This window comes from Ochotona princeps, chromosome 20 (genome assembly GCF_030435755.1).
Source record: "Ochotona princeps isolate mOchPri1 chromosome 20, mOchPri1.hap1, whole genome shotgun sequence".
Lineage (NCBI taxonomy): Eukaryota > Metazoa > Chordata > Mammalia > Lagomorpha > Ochotonidae > Ochotona > Ochotona princeps.
In genome coordinates this window covers 11,776,913-11,791,312 of record NC_080851.1, presented here as the reverse complement: position 1 = coordinate 11,791,312, position 14,400 = coordinate 11,776,913, and the positions used below count along the sequence as shown (strand labels likewise).

Sequence of the window (14,400 nt, the reverse complement as noted above, 5' to 3'; positions counted from 1 at the left end):
TGATAAAAAATCAGCAAGAAAATCCAAAACAAACTCACAACAAAGAATACCTTTCTCTGAAGTTCGTGTGATGTTTATGAGTTAATTTGTATTTACAAGAGTTAGGTTTCTGATTCTGATGTTTTTGAATTTCTAAACATGAAGACACTCGAACATTGACACAGAGAAAGTCTCCAAATTTTGATTAAAAGCTAAAATGTGTCTGCCGATTTCTCCTATGCAATTGCAGGGAGTGGGAGTGAAAATAGTAATAAGTCAAAGCTACATTTCTTTCCCTTTTAGTGCAATTCAGTGTCACATGGGCAAAAGCATCAAAAAAAAAAACCAAAAAAACAGTGAGCGTTCTATCTCTTCCTCACGGAGTTTTTAACTTCCTTCCAAAAGACAAAAAAAAAAAAAAACCAGGGCGGGCACCGATTTTTCAAAAATGCATTCCCTGGTTTGAAACCATGTATGTCAAGCTTCAGCCCAGAGGAGATTTTATAGCTGAGTAATAAATCCCTAAAATGCAGGGTTCCTAATGGAAGTGCTGACGCAGCCCTAACTACTATGCAGCCGTGTGAATGGCGCCACGATTCTATCTGCTAGAGATTCTTTCAAAAGTTTGCAAAATACTGTCTTGCTTAAAAAGAAAAAAAGAGCCCCGAGAGTTTAATGCCAACATAAACATGGCTTTAACCCATCATGTGCTAATTTGCAGAAAAGCCATTAATGGGAATAAAGCACACAGTGCGGCAGGGACAGGAAATGTTCTTGCAAACTTCCTTCTGACTTCACATGACTTTAATCAGTTCCATGAAGCTCCAGCAATGGTCACACACAAGAAACACCCTGGCGCCGTATCCCCCATCCTGTACATTTAAAGAAGGTTTTTGCAAAAGAGAAAGAGAGTTTAAAATCAGCCCTGACTTATTTTGTCCTTTGCTACACCTTGGTGCAGTCTATGCACCAGTCTTCTGCAAAAAAAAAATGTTTGTAGTGGTTTGAAGGTGAAATCTCTTCCAACTAAACCTCTTCGGGATCTCAGGAAAAAGTAACCCTCAGATTGTTGTGGATGCTCATATTAAACATGCTCATTCACACCCCAGAAGGTGACAGTGTGTGATCTTCCCCACGCCTTGGACGAGGAACAGTGAGAGGAAAGGAATACTTAATCACCATTCTCCAAAGAAAGGCTCGCAAAGACTTTGCCTGCATCACTTCCAATATTTCTGCAAATTCCAACACGCCATTCAGAGCCCAAGCAACTGTGTTACCACTTCAAAGTCATGGGCAATGGGAAGTTGAGTAAGGAGAACTAGTCCACCCAAAGGTACCCATCAAGGTCAGGGCCCATTGTAGACTCAGATGCTATAAAAGGTAAGACTGTGTATGAAAATATAGCAAATATTTATACAGCACTTGCTTTGTACCAGATACTGTTCCACATCAGCTCATTTGAGCATGAGAAAGAGAGCCTGATGAACTAAATACCTCAGTGTGCGACAAGGGGAAATTAAGGCCCCCAAAAGGGTAAACTCACTCCATCAGTCAGTAGTGATTACACAACTAATGAATCGCAGGCCCAAGAGTTGATTCTAGCCTGTTAGTTTTTAGAGCCCATGTTTTTCCCTCACTACACTGCACTGGCTGATAGACACGTGAGATTGCATAAAACAAATCCAAAGAAAACTACATGTACTCACTGAGCTCAAAAGACCTGCAGCATTAGACAATTTCTGACAATTAGCAGCATTGCCTCATTCATCCCCATCTACGTAGAAGCTGAACTTGAAGTGATGCCATCCACAACCACTGATATCTGAGTAACAGTTCATTTCTGCACTGAGGGACAAGGGTTTGCACTCCGGACATGCGCTCCACGCGGCCACACGCCCACAGTGGTGCCCAGTGCCAGCTGTGTACCACACCCCCTGCCAGGCCACTCAGTGTGAAAACTTACTGTTGACATTTACTTCAAATTAGAGCTAAGTTAATCTATATTTGGAAACTCAATAGGAAACATGCAAGTTTTGTTTGCTTGTTTTGTTATGTTTTCTTTTTTTAATGACTATCAAATTTTTCATTAAATTTATTCATTAATTACATTGTGTTGTAATTACATAGAATCTGGGATTCTCCCCCACTCTTCCCCCATGGTGGGTTCCTCCACCTTGTTGCATAACCATAGTTCAAGTTCAGTTGAAATTCCCTCTTTGTATTGTGCACTTCAATAATTTGGAATCGAAGATTTTTTATATTCTCACAATAAAGTTATAAATGAGATTATATATATAAAAAAAAGAACCGACGCCCTTTTGGGATCCCAGATTGTTCAAGGTGAGGACTTTAGCCACTAGGCCACAGCGCCGGGCCCCAGACTTGTTAAAGTATACAATATAACATGTTCTCTCATGTAAGTAAAATTTCATATGAAATACTATATATGCATATGTACATATATCTGCATATGTATGTAAACATGCATGTATATACAGTTATCTAGAACAACTGTATAATGAGATGTGAAGACACAATGCAATATGCGTCTTTACTCCAATTCAAAGATGTGCTCCCATTGAAACTGTTAAATATATTTTGATAATAAAGATATACTTAATGGAAATAAAAGAGAAATTCCCTCTTTGTAAGTATATGCCAAGCATAGAGTCCAACATCTTATAGTCCAGTCAAGTCCAACTACTTATTGGGTAGACCCTCTCTGGTCTGAGGGCAGAGACAGCAGAGTATCATCCCGGTCAAATAAAAGCACTAACATACCATCTGCAACAATTAACATCGTTATGGAATTAATTGACATGGTATTGAGCAGTCAACATGTTAAAAATAAATGCGAGTTCTTAACCACTTTCTGTGACCCCCCATTCACAGTTCAATTTTAGTTTATATACGACATATGACATAACATCCATAACATTGTTTTGTTATGTTTTCATCTATACTTAGTTCTCGGGATCCTTCTTCTGTCAGCAAGGATGACAATTTCAAAATTCTCTTCCATCTCGATGGGCTGTAAAGCCCAAATCAACACAAAACCAGATTTTTAAGGAATTGCCATTAGGGTGGCATTATGATCAGACACACTGATCTGGAGTTAACTGTAAGTCTCGGTGCATGTACTTGGGGAAGTTCTTGGACTTCTGTCTTTCTAGTTTCTTTGACAAAAACAGGGAAGGATATTGACAAAAGCATAAGCTTCAAATGAATGTTGTGAAGAGTAGAAACTATGTGTAAAATGCTTAAGATATAATCAAATAGATGGCAAGCCTGTACCACATGTTGTTATTGCCAATGGAAAATGCAAGAGCTTGTTCCTCCTTTGAAGGGCAGAGCTTCGGAAAGTACGATTGACAATGATAGTCACTGCCAATGTTTCTCTGTTGATTTCATTAAAAAAAAAAAAACCCTTCAGTAGTAATGAAAAAAACAATTATGTGTACTCCTTCCTTTAATGCCATCTTTGAGGATTATGGCGGAATAAGTTGCACAGTGTGTGTGACAGCAAGACTTGTTAGGCAATTGCAAGTGGTTTCCATCTTCTTTGCTTCTATCACTCAAGAAATCAATGGCTCTTGCTTTGCAGGTTACAGATGATACTGCTAAATGCAAAACACTGAATCATGATAGGAAACGTTGCATATAAAAAATATGAACTTAATTTTTACTCACCCTCTGTATCAGTAAATATAAAATAATTGCTCAGTGTCTTTCTCACACCATACCTTCCTTCACATCCTGCTTTTTGTCTTGATTTTCCAATTCTGAATCCTGGCCAATTTTAGGTTCCACCATTTCCTCATCTTCCTCATCCTCTAGAGAAAAGAGAGAGAAAAAAAAATCGGAATTTTTTTCCTACCTTCAAATCAAAGTCTTTGAGGGTGGGAGGCAACAGTTCCAATAATTTAGGGCAAATTCTAGGTAAATCAGTCCACAATGAATGCCCAAGATAGATGTTCATGCATCTATGAATACGTTATCTCCCAAAGGGGCCTCTTTGAAGGGCTCTCCTTGCTGCTGAGAAAAGAGCCTCGGGTGGACACCTGCTACTCTGTCCCCAGGCCCTCGCACGTGCAGTGTCCTGGAATTGCCTCCCTGACCTCCGAAGCTTCTTCGGAGATGGCCCAAGCACAGAACTCAAAATGTTTCCACCTGGCCCACATTCTCTACAGGGACACCTGCTGTACAGATGACTCATTTCCAACTTAATTCGCGCCAAATTAATTTGTTTTTGACCTGTACGAAAGGGTTAAATATAGGTCTGACCCCAGGTCAAATGCCATTGGCAAGTAAACAACAAGCGGGTAGCCACCGGTCCACCACCACCCACCCTGCAAAGTCAATGCCATTGCCTGGGAGAAAGCAACCAACCTGAAATAGCATTTACACATTTCGAGCAGTTCATGCATTACTGTGAGTTTAAGGAGCACCAACACACGGACGCCGTCAGCTACCTCTGCCAGATGTGACTGTGCCCTCTTGCCCTATGCAAATGCAAGCACATTCCCTCTCATCCTGTGTTTCGGAGAGGCTCCTTTCACTCCAGAACACTTGCGAAAACCAGCCACAGTGGAAAAGGTTTAGCAAAGACTCAGATGTCACAAGAAAACCCAACTTATGGGAAATCAAATGATATTAAAAATCAAAATTTGCTGCAGTTTTTGAATCTAGTAATTGATTTATGTGGTTCAAACGGAGTTTAAGCACATGAATTCACGTCCATTTCACTACATAGAGTTATCAACAAGTATTTACAGACTTTTCTAAGATCTGAAACTCAATGGTTTATTTTGTTCTCATCAATGTAAATCCTGACAGTGGTAAACTCCTCATTTCAGTACCAACCTCTTAGAAAATATATCACAAATTCCTTGTTAAAGTCCAAATACATATACATGCCCTCAAAAGCTTTCCCAAAAGTTCTGATGATAAGATTTGCAGGAGAAATATAAATCTAAAAATTGGGACATACAAACTACAGCACTGTAATTTAAATATTATTGAAATAGAATATTCTCTATGTATGCATGTAGATTATGGAAGGTAAACCTGCTTACTTTAACCACACCATACACATATTAGATGTGAACATATTAAAAAGATCTTCTTGGAAAGTCCTAAACACAGCAGCAATGATGATATAAGGTACCTTTCTGATGTCATGATGTAACACAGTGAGGACCTGGCTAGAGGCAGTGCCCTCCCTTGGTGAGACGGGCATGTAAAGACAATTTTCAAGAAGTCATGCGTACACTGCAAAGTGGTTCCATTCATGCACAGCTTTTCCATAATATGTTTCTCATGAGTATTTTGAAGACTTCTTATGACTCTGAGTGGAATTCAAAATTCCTTGACAACCACATAACTCAGCTTTTAATTTTCCAAAAACTTCTTCAAGTACTACTTGGAATGGATTCAGCAGCCATGCCTGGACACCTAACAGCAGTTCATGCATTAATGTGAGTTTAATGAGAAGGGAAAAATGCAACAAGTATTAAGATCTTCAGGCCAGTATTATGGGTTCTAGCCTGTCTCTCAAAATTGATACGGTGGGCCCAGTGCAATAGCCTACTGGCTAAAGTTCTTGCCTTGCATGCATGCTGGTTCTTGTATCAGCTGCTCCACTGTGGCCTGGGAAAGGAGTCGAGGATGGCCCCAAGACTTGGGACCCTGCACCCACATGGAAACAATGAAGAAGCTCCTGGTTCCTGGCTTCAGGTTGGCTTGGTTCCTGCCATTGCAGCCGCTTGAGGAGTGAACTAGCGGATGGAAGATCTCTCTGTCTCCTTCTCTCGGTAAATCTGACTTTCCAGTAAAAGGAAATGAATTTTTAAATTCTATGACTGCTGTCTGAAAAATAGCAGACACTGCAGGGAGAACACCACACGATGATGAAGGCAAAGATGCTGTAATGTTTCTACAAGGCAAGCAGCAGCAAAGGTTGCCACCAAACCCCTGGAGGGAGAGCAGAGCACGGATTCTTCCCCACAACTCTCAGGATGAATGAAGCCTGAGAACATCTCAGATTTGTAGCTTCCAGAACTGTGAGCCATTACAGTTGTGTAGTTTTAACTGCTGCCAGGGAACTTGGTTATAGCAGCTATTATTAGGAAATCAGCAAAACTGACAAAGTGCATCACCTGCTATGGTCTTATAATCTAGTAGAAGGGTTTTCAGGAACATCTGAGCCAGCAATAAGTCCTTTTATTATTAATTCATCCAACAGAACTTTGTTCCTTTAGCTCAGTTTGGTAGAAAGAAACCACATCAAGTTCATGAAAAAAAAAAAAAAGAATTTAAAATTAACACAAACTCTCCGTGAACTTTGGGAAGCCCCAGTGTGCATGAGTAGACACAGGAATAGTTCCCTTCTTCCTCTCAGATTTCCCAACTGCATTGAACTTCAAGTTTTGTCTGGTTCTGCTGTTTTTGGTCTGGGATTTTTTAATCTGTAACCACAACATGATGTGAAGCAGAATTGCCACGCAGGACTGAAGTACTAGCAGGTGCCGTGCTGATTCTCAGTGTAAGGTGGAGCTTTGTGGGGGCTCTTGGAGGTGATGTCACAGGGCCTCAGCATGTATTGTTCTTCCATTTTCAGGAGGTAAGCAGATGTCAGTGTCAGCTTCTAGAAATTTAGGATTGATAGCCTTGATTTCTGTTTGCATATAAGGGCTTATCTTAGTGAGAAAATCATGGCTGATTGTGTTGTTTCGTTTTGTCATGTATTTGTTGTATTCACATTCCATTCTTCTATTTGTGTTGGAACCCAGTGCTCTGAGATCTGGCTGCAAATGTTTCCTGCAACCAGAGGGACAGCTGGAGTGGGAGCAGCGCCTCCAGGACAGTGAACGACCTTGGTGTGGGGCTGGAGTACACAGCTTGCTAGTTGCTTATTGGCTGAATTAGAAAAACAGTACTTTCTCAAAACAGAGTGTTGGCGTGAGAATAACTAAATAAGAGAATTGATGTGAAATTGCATTTTAAACCACCAAGACAGTTAGGGATATCTATATTCAGAAATCTTTAGGAAAACCTTGCTCGCACTTGTATGTCAACAAACACAGAACATTTACTTAGTTACGTGGGTTGTACATTGTGGATGAACCACAAGGAATAAGACACACGAAAACAATCACTACAAACAAAGACACAGCCAAAGGTGTATTGTGTCTGACACATTCTGTGGGAGGAAATCAAGGTAGGAAATGGATATTAGGTCAAGCCCAGGTAAAGCTGCACCTAAAACAGGAGCCATGAAAGGCCACCCTGAAGTGACATCAGGGCAAAACCTTGAATTAAAGGAGCTGGTTGTGTGCAAATCTTCGGAAACTAAGACTAATCACAAACAGATTCCTTCTTCCCAAACTTTGAACCCAGAAGGTGTAACGGGTCAAGATCTAAGTTCATGTGTTATCAGTTATAAACAACAAATAGTGGATGAAAACTGCTTCCCCCAAGGCCATCTTGTTTGGATATTTGCATCTTGCTGTTCTCAAAACTACACTGAGTTTTGGCAAATGATTTTGACCTTGTAAGTTTTAAATAACATCAAGTTCTCATCTTTTCCAAATATTAAGTCTTTAAACATTAATGCTTGGGAGAGTAATCAAAATATCATGACAGAAATTCACTAACACCTTACTAGAAAAATATTATTCTATGAAGGACTTGGTTATTAAAAAAATTGTGATAGAACGTGTTAGTTTATGTATAAAAGTAGGTGGACAAAATAGCAGGTTAACCAATTCTTTCAATAGAAAATTCTTAGCTAGAGAGTACATTTTTGATATACCTTTTTTTCTAAACAACAACAGATTCTTACTGTGTTTACAGTATGTGCAGACTCTCACAAGGAGATGGTGGCTTATGGAGAGATTTTTTTTTTTTAAAGGAACCTGGCCTTTGTGTAAGTGGTTACAAGCCAGCTGTAGGAATTAATTTTGAGTGGCCACAGAATTCTTCGTCTATCAGCCTTTGAAAGACATGAAGGAAGTGTTCCAGGGGATTTGTTGAGGGCAAAGCACAAGAGACTGGTCTACTTCTCTGCATACTGATATGTTTGCCTTGCTCAGCAAAGACAGCATATTTTTCTTTTAGACCCTGGTTTCCTTTCTGTGCCACTGGAATTGCTTCTGGTGAAACCATTTTCAAAACAGTTAAATAACTTTAAAGAAAAGGATTTATGTAGGCCCTCTACAGACCACTGCTATATGAGTTGTGCCACCAGTTCATACCCGGTTACATTTCCTCTGAGATTGGAGGGGAGGAAAAAAACTTACCACCCATGTATGATTTCCTGTATACCAGTCCACACAAGAAATTAAACCAGTGGAAGAAGTTAATTACCTGTCAGTCCAAGGGGCTAATTTCAAACAATGGCATCTTTTAGACATTATTTTATTTAGCACCCGTATTCTGCCGTCTCCAGTTACTGCATTAATTTCCCCTGGTTGGAAAAAAAGTCTCGTGCAACCACTGTCCTCTTTCCCCAACACTTCCTCAAGGTCTGAGAGTGAATAATCGCATGCTATGCAGCCATCACACAAAACACACTTTGCACCAGCCTGGCCCCTGTGCAGGAGCTCCCCAAGGGTTAGGTTCCTCTTTGGGCCCACGGTTCAGAAGGCAGACATGGGGGCCAATGAGATGTGCCCAAGTTCTCTCGTTGCCGATACACTCGTCATTGATGGGCCACATAACAGCAAACTGCTTTTTTATGTGGGGATAGTGTCCTTTCTAGCAAATATATATTTATAACTACTTGCTACATCCTCATTTTCCTGTCAGCTCTTGGTGACAAGGATGCAGGCAGGATCTAGGCAGTCACACTGGATGCTCTAAATGGAGGCTGTGTCTTTGGAGCATGCCGGGCAAAGGGGCTCCTTTTAGCAATATGCAGTAGAAGCAGTGGTGACCAATATCTAGACCGGATTACTCCTGAGGTCCAGGGCCTGAGCTCCCCTGGGTTCCTGCCTTTCCCAAGCCTGTTCCTCTGCTCCTACTGATTCTGAAAGCAACAGATTTCCTTCCAGTAAATCCCACTCGAGCTTGTGTCAGCACCAGACTTCCTTCCAGTAAGACCCAAGGGAGGTGGTGCCTGCTGCTTGCAACCAGGGCTCAGAGCAGCACAGGGCGGGCCCTCTGTGAAGAGAGAGGCTTGTGTTACATAAGGTCACTGGGTTCTCGCTCTCCTGAGTCCTTTTCGGGTCTATGAGGGTCTCAGTTCCACCTCAAAGTCCGTGCTGCTGTGTGCTGACTTTGCAGCACGGTCCTGTGACTCCCACACCTGCCACTTCTGGAAAATGGCAGGGTCAATGGAGAATGGAGGCAGGGAGCCAGGGACTCAATCTGCTTCCTGTCTTCAGGATCTCAAAGCTATTTTGTTGCTCCCCAAGGGGGAGACACAAAGCAATTCTCTTGTGACCTTGAACTGCCCATGGCAATGACAGTAGGATGTACAAATGTCTTGTTCAAAAATAATTTTTTTAATTAATTTGGGAGAGGGAGGGGGAAGAGAAAGGGAGGGAAGAAGGAAGGGACACATTTTCAGTCTATTGGTTCATCCCCCAAATGCATACAACAGCTGGGACTAGACCGCGCTGAAATCAGGAGCTGGGGACAAAATGAGGGTCTCCCATGTGGACAGCAGGAACCCACATACCCCAGCCTTTACCACCGGCTCCGCTAGGGCATGCGTTATCAGAAAGATAATGGATTGGGAACAAAGCTGGGACTTGAATCTAGGGACTCAAATAAGGGATGCAGGTGTTTCAAGCCACATCCCAATGGTTTGTTAAGTTACTGTTAATTCAGGTTTGGCACAGTGGTGTAGCACACTGAAACCTTGGCCTGTGATGCTGGCATCCCATATAGGAGCTGTTTCTAGCCCCAACTGCTCCACTTCTCATCCAGCTGTTCGTTTATGACTCGGGAAAGCAGCAGAGGCTAGCCCAAACCCGTGAGCTCCTGCAACCATGTAGGAGACCCAGAGAAAGCTCCTGGCTCGTGGGTTTGGATTGGCTCAGCTATGGCCATTGTGGCTATTTGGGGAGTGAACAAGTTCTTTCTCTCCCTATAACTCTGCCTTTCCAATAAAAATAAAAATAAATCTTTCAAAAATACTATTAATTCAATTTTCATGAACTTTGGGAGTTTTCATGTTGGTCTTTTTGGAGGTGGGGCTTTCTGATGTCTCCAGCCCAGACAGTCCTCCAGGCTGCAGACTCTGGGCTGGACCATCACCCCGAGGGTCCCACAGGTGCCTCATGCTGAACAGGGTCAAAGCACAACTCTGACCTTCGGCTGCATTCGCCCCATGGACTACATTCTCTAATTTAATGTTGCATCATGCGCATCAGACAGAGGAAGGAAGGAGAGAGGGAGGGAGGGAGGGAGAGAGGGAGGGAGGGAGGGAGGGAGGGAGGGAGGGAGGGAGGGAGGGAGGGAGAACGAACATCTTCCATCTACTGGTCTACTCCTTAAATGCCAAGAGCTGGGAATTCCATCCAAGTTTCCCATGCAGGTGCAGGGGTCCAAGCACTCGAGTCATCTTTATTCCCTTCCCAAGAACATTAGCAGAAAGCTGAATTGGAGGTGGAGCAGCTGGGGCTTGAACCCAGCGTTTGGATATGGAAGTTCCACACTGCAAACAGCAGTGTGACCAGCTATGCCACAACTCTGGCCCCTATGCAAGATCTTAGATAACATAATGGGTTTGGACTTTCTCTTAGAAATGATTATGCCACTTTAACTTTTTTTTTTTAACTGGTAAGGTGGATTTAGATGGAAGGAGAGATAGGAAGGTATTCTGTGTGGTGGTTCACTCCCTAAGTGGTTGCAGCAGCTGGAGTTGAGCCAATCTAAAGCTAGGGGCCAGGAGCTTCTTCCGGGTCTCCCATATGGGTGCAGGGTTCCAAGGCTTTGAGCCATTCTCTACTGCTTTCCCAGGCCACAAGCAGGAAGCTGGCTGGAAAGTGGAGCAGCTGGGACATGAACCGGTGCCCATATGGGATTCCAGCAATTGCAAGGCGAGGACTTTAGCCACTAGGCTACAGCACTGGGCCCGTTATCCCACTTTTAATCAACATAAATCCAAGGCAAGGGGAATGCTAAATAGGGCTTTTTAAAGCCACATTGGTTTCTTTCCTAGCCAGTCCTTTGTGCAGATTCTGAGAATCACTCCCAGGGAGGCCTGATGTTGAATGATGAAAACAGTAGAGGCTGTAATGTGGCTGCCAGGGGAGAGAGTAAGGCTGAAATCAGCCGCCACCTAGAAGACAGCTGCAGCGAGCAACCCACATGAGAATCTGGCCTTGCCTGACCCAGTCACCAGTGGCTGTGATGAATCGGACTGCAGCTTTAGACATGTGGAGGCTCTCGCACAGGACTCACTCAAGTCACCTTATCCTTGGACCAGCTACTGTGTGAGGCTTGCCAACTTTACTGGGAGCCCAAAGCAGTCACCTTCCCAATCTATGTCACAGGAGCCAAAATAAAGTATAAGAGGCACCGGTGAGTGCTTGCACAAACCAAGGTGGATGCCTCCGTGCTTGAAAAACATGCAGGGGAGACAGATTTTGTGGGATTTTCAGTAAGCACTTTGTTAAATATACTACATGCTAATATTTTAAAAACCTTCCCTTTCTGATCTAGAAAAGTCTGGCTGGAGTAAAGAAAACATACATTTCTCATCATACAGAGCACTCCTGTTAACACTCCAGGCCACATCAGTTCTCTCTTTAAGGCTCTAACATGACAGTACTTGGAAACTTGACTTCCTCATGGAATGTCACCCAAGGCACTGCAAATGGGAGGAAATGAAAGAAAATATTCAAAACGAGAGGGGCAGCCTGAGAGCAGCACTTTTTTTTCTTTTAGCAGTTCTTTCTGAAACTTGCAAGTGTGCTAATATACAATACTTGTGTCTAAGTGTGTGCTGATTTGCACCAGCGTGGACTGCTCAGCTGGGCTGGAAGGAGAGTGCAGAGAGACGACTTCTCAGGGATACTTAGGTGCGAGCCTGGATAACATCAAATGTGTGGGGATAGGAAGGCTTGCTTGCTCCGCGAAAGCTTCCAGTAGCTCCCTGATTCCCAGATTAGCTCAGCATCTCTGAGCCATCACCCTCTTACTTCACCTTCATTCTCATGGCAGAGCAACTCCTGACTCGACGGTGCCTAGAACAGGCCAAGCATGCCGTCATAACCCACCCCACTCCACGCTGCCCAACCTTTAGTCTTTCATATGTTTCAGACACACAGATTCCACGTGTTTCAGCCAGTCGTGGACCCTACAGGGGCTAGCTGGATGAACTAATTCACCCACATAGATCACAGATATTTATACGGTTCATCTTAAGTGGCAACTGTAGTTTTTATGGGAGATGGAAGATGAGATACGCTCAATGAATAGATTCATGATTCAAGCCAGGCCTCAGTTCAGCATTTCCACGAGCCAACAATACCACTGGCCAACTTCAGAAAGCAGTGTGGCTACTATACTCTGTGAATGAGGTCTTCCTAATTCCTATAGACACAGTCTGTGTGGTCATCCTTGGCAGTCCCGTTACACACACACACACACACACACACACACACACACAGAAGTAAACTCCCAACACTTAAAAAACACAAGTCTTGATTGCTCAGACTGAAGAGCATAAGGGACTTTGAGCTTTCTTTTCCAGACTGAAATTTTGCTGGTTATCTACACCTTCTTTTTGCCAATCTTGCTGGCCAATCTTTGATCAGTTCTGTAGTTTCTCATAATGGAAACCTTGCAGATGAGAAGGAAAACAGGAATCTTAAGACCTCACTTGCAGCAGTAACTGGCAGGCAGGTCTCACAAAAAGGCAGTCCTTAAGTTCTCCAATACCCGGGTGGTTACCAGGTTAGGTTAGTAAAGTAGAAAACAAACACAAACTGTTTAGAAACATGACTTTTTCCTCATAAAGTGTTCCTAAGGAGAAAGCAAATGTCATCTCTAAGAACCGTCAGTTTCCCACCCATCACTGTATGTACAGACTGCTCCATTACCTCGCCAGCACTCTTCCCCAACAGGCTCAAGTCTTACTGATTCCTTCTCTTTGCAAGCTCCCCTCTCTCCTCTCAGTTCCCACCTCCTGCTCTTTGGTTGAGGCTACAAGCCTTTAATGTGTTTCACTGTCATGCCTGCCTAGCTGGTGCTCCTACCTTTCGCCTCTTTCTGCTCACCCTTGGCACAAACAACACCATCAGACCAGTCTTCTTGAGATAGAACTCTTTTCACGTCAGTTTCACCATGGAAATCTTTAATAGCTTCCATGATATGTAGAATAAAAATTGAGTATCTTGGCCTAGTCTTCAAGTTATCTAATGTCTGATTTCAATACATTCTTCCTATCTAAATTTCTTCTATGCTCTTGTTCTACCTCTCTCTCTCTCTCTCTCTCTCTCTCACTCACTCACACACCCCTTCAGTTACTGCACCAATATGTTTGTTGCTCAAGTTCACACACCTCACCCATCAGAAGTCCTCTTTTAAAAATGTGAGCACCTGCTATAAGCAAGGCAGTTTTAGATGTTGAAAACAAAACAGGTAAAATGTCCTGTCATCATGGACTCGGCGATGTAATGGAGATAGATACTATGCAAAATTTACCAAGTATGCAGGAAGTTAGAGACTCACAGAGGCTAAAGACAAAAACAAAAAAGTGAGAAATGATGTGCCCTGACTGTACACAGGGAGCAAGAGAGGTCCTAACTGAGAGGGGTGTTTGAAAAGACTCAAGGAAGTGAGGTCTGAGGACACCAACGGGGGTGTATCTAAAATAGTGGGGTAGGGAGCACAAAAGTAGTATTGAACTTGGGGTTTTCAAGGCCTCAAATAGTTTGTCTTCTCCAACTACACTGGGGCAGCTGTTTGGACGCTGCCCTGGGTGCCTGCAACTCAGAGAGTGCCGATTCAAATGTCTGTGCCTCCACTTTGAATTCTGCTTCCTGCTACTGCACACCCTGGAAGCAGTGATAGAGAGCTCAAGCGCTTGGGTCCATGCCACCCACGTGCAAGATCGGGATGGAGTCCCAGGCTCCTGGTTCAGCATGGTACCGCTCTGCCTGTTGTGGACTTGGGCGGGACTGAGAGGACTGAAACCATTCGTTCTCTTTCCCTTTCTCTTCCTCTCTTCCGCCCTGCTGCCCTTTCCTCCTCTCTCTTTCCTCCTTCTCTCCCTCTTTCCAATAAAATGAAGATATATATTAGAAATCTAGCTACAACTTCAGAGTTAATTCTGATAGCCTGCAGAGACCCAAATCTTCCCTCCTGTGCCTACGGGAAGGGATTTCTCCTGTCTCCCACCCTTAAGCGCACTTCAGCTGAGCACCTCATACAATTTCTTTATCCCGTCAAAGTTATTTTTAAATA

At 43.1% G+C, this 14,400-nt stretch overlaps 1 protein-coding gene across 2 annotated transcripts in view; it reads right to left on the bottom strand.

Annotated features, from left to right (window-relative positions):
* Positions 1-14,400, bottom strand: part of DYNC1I1 (dynein cytoplasmic 1 intermediate chain 1) — a 263,740-nt gene that overhangs the window by 104,621 nt on the left and 144,719 nt on the right. For both annotated transcript variants that reach the window (XM_004582321.3, XM_004582324.3), the window contains one exon: positions 3,723-3,812. In XM_004582321.3, the coding sequence (XP_004582378.2) occupies positions 3,723-3,812 (90 nt within the window). The remainder of the gene's footprint in view (positions 1-3,722; positions 3,813-14,400) is intronic.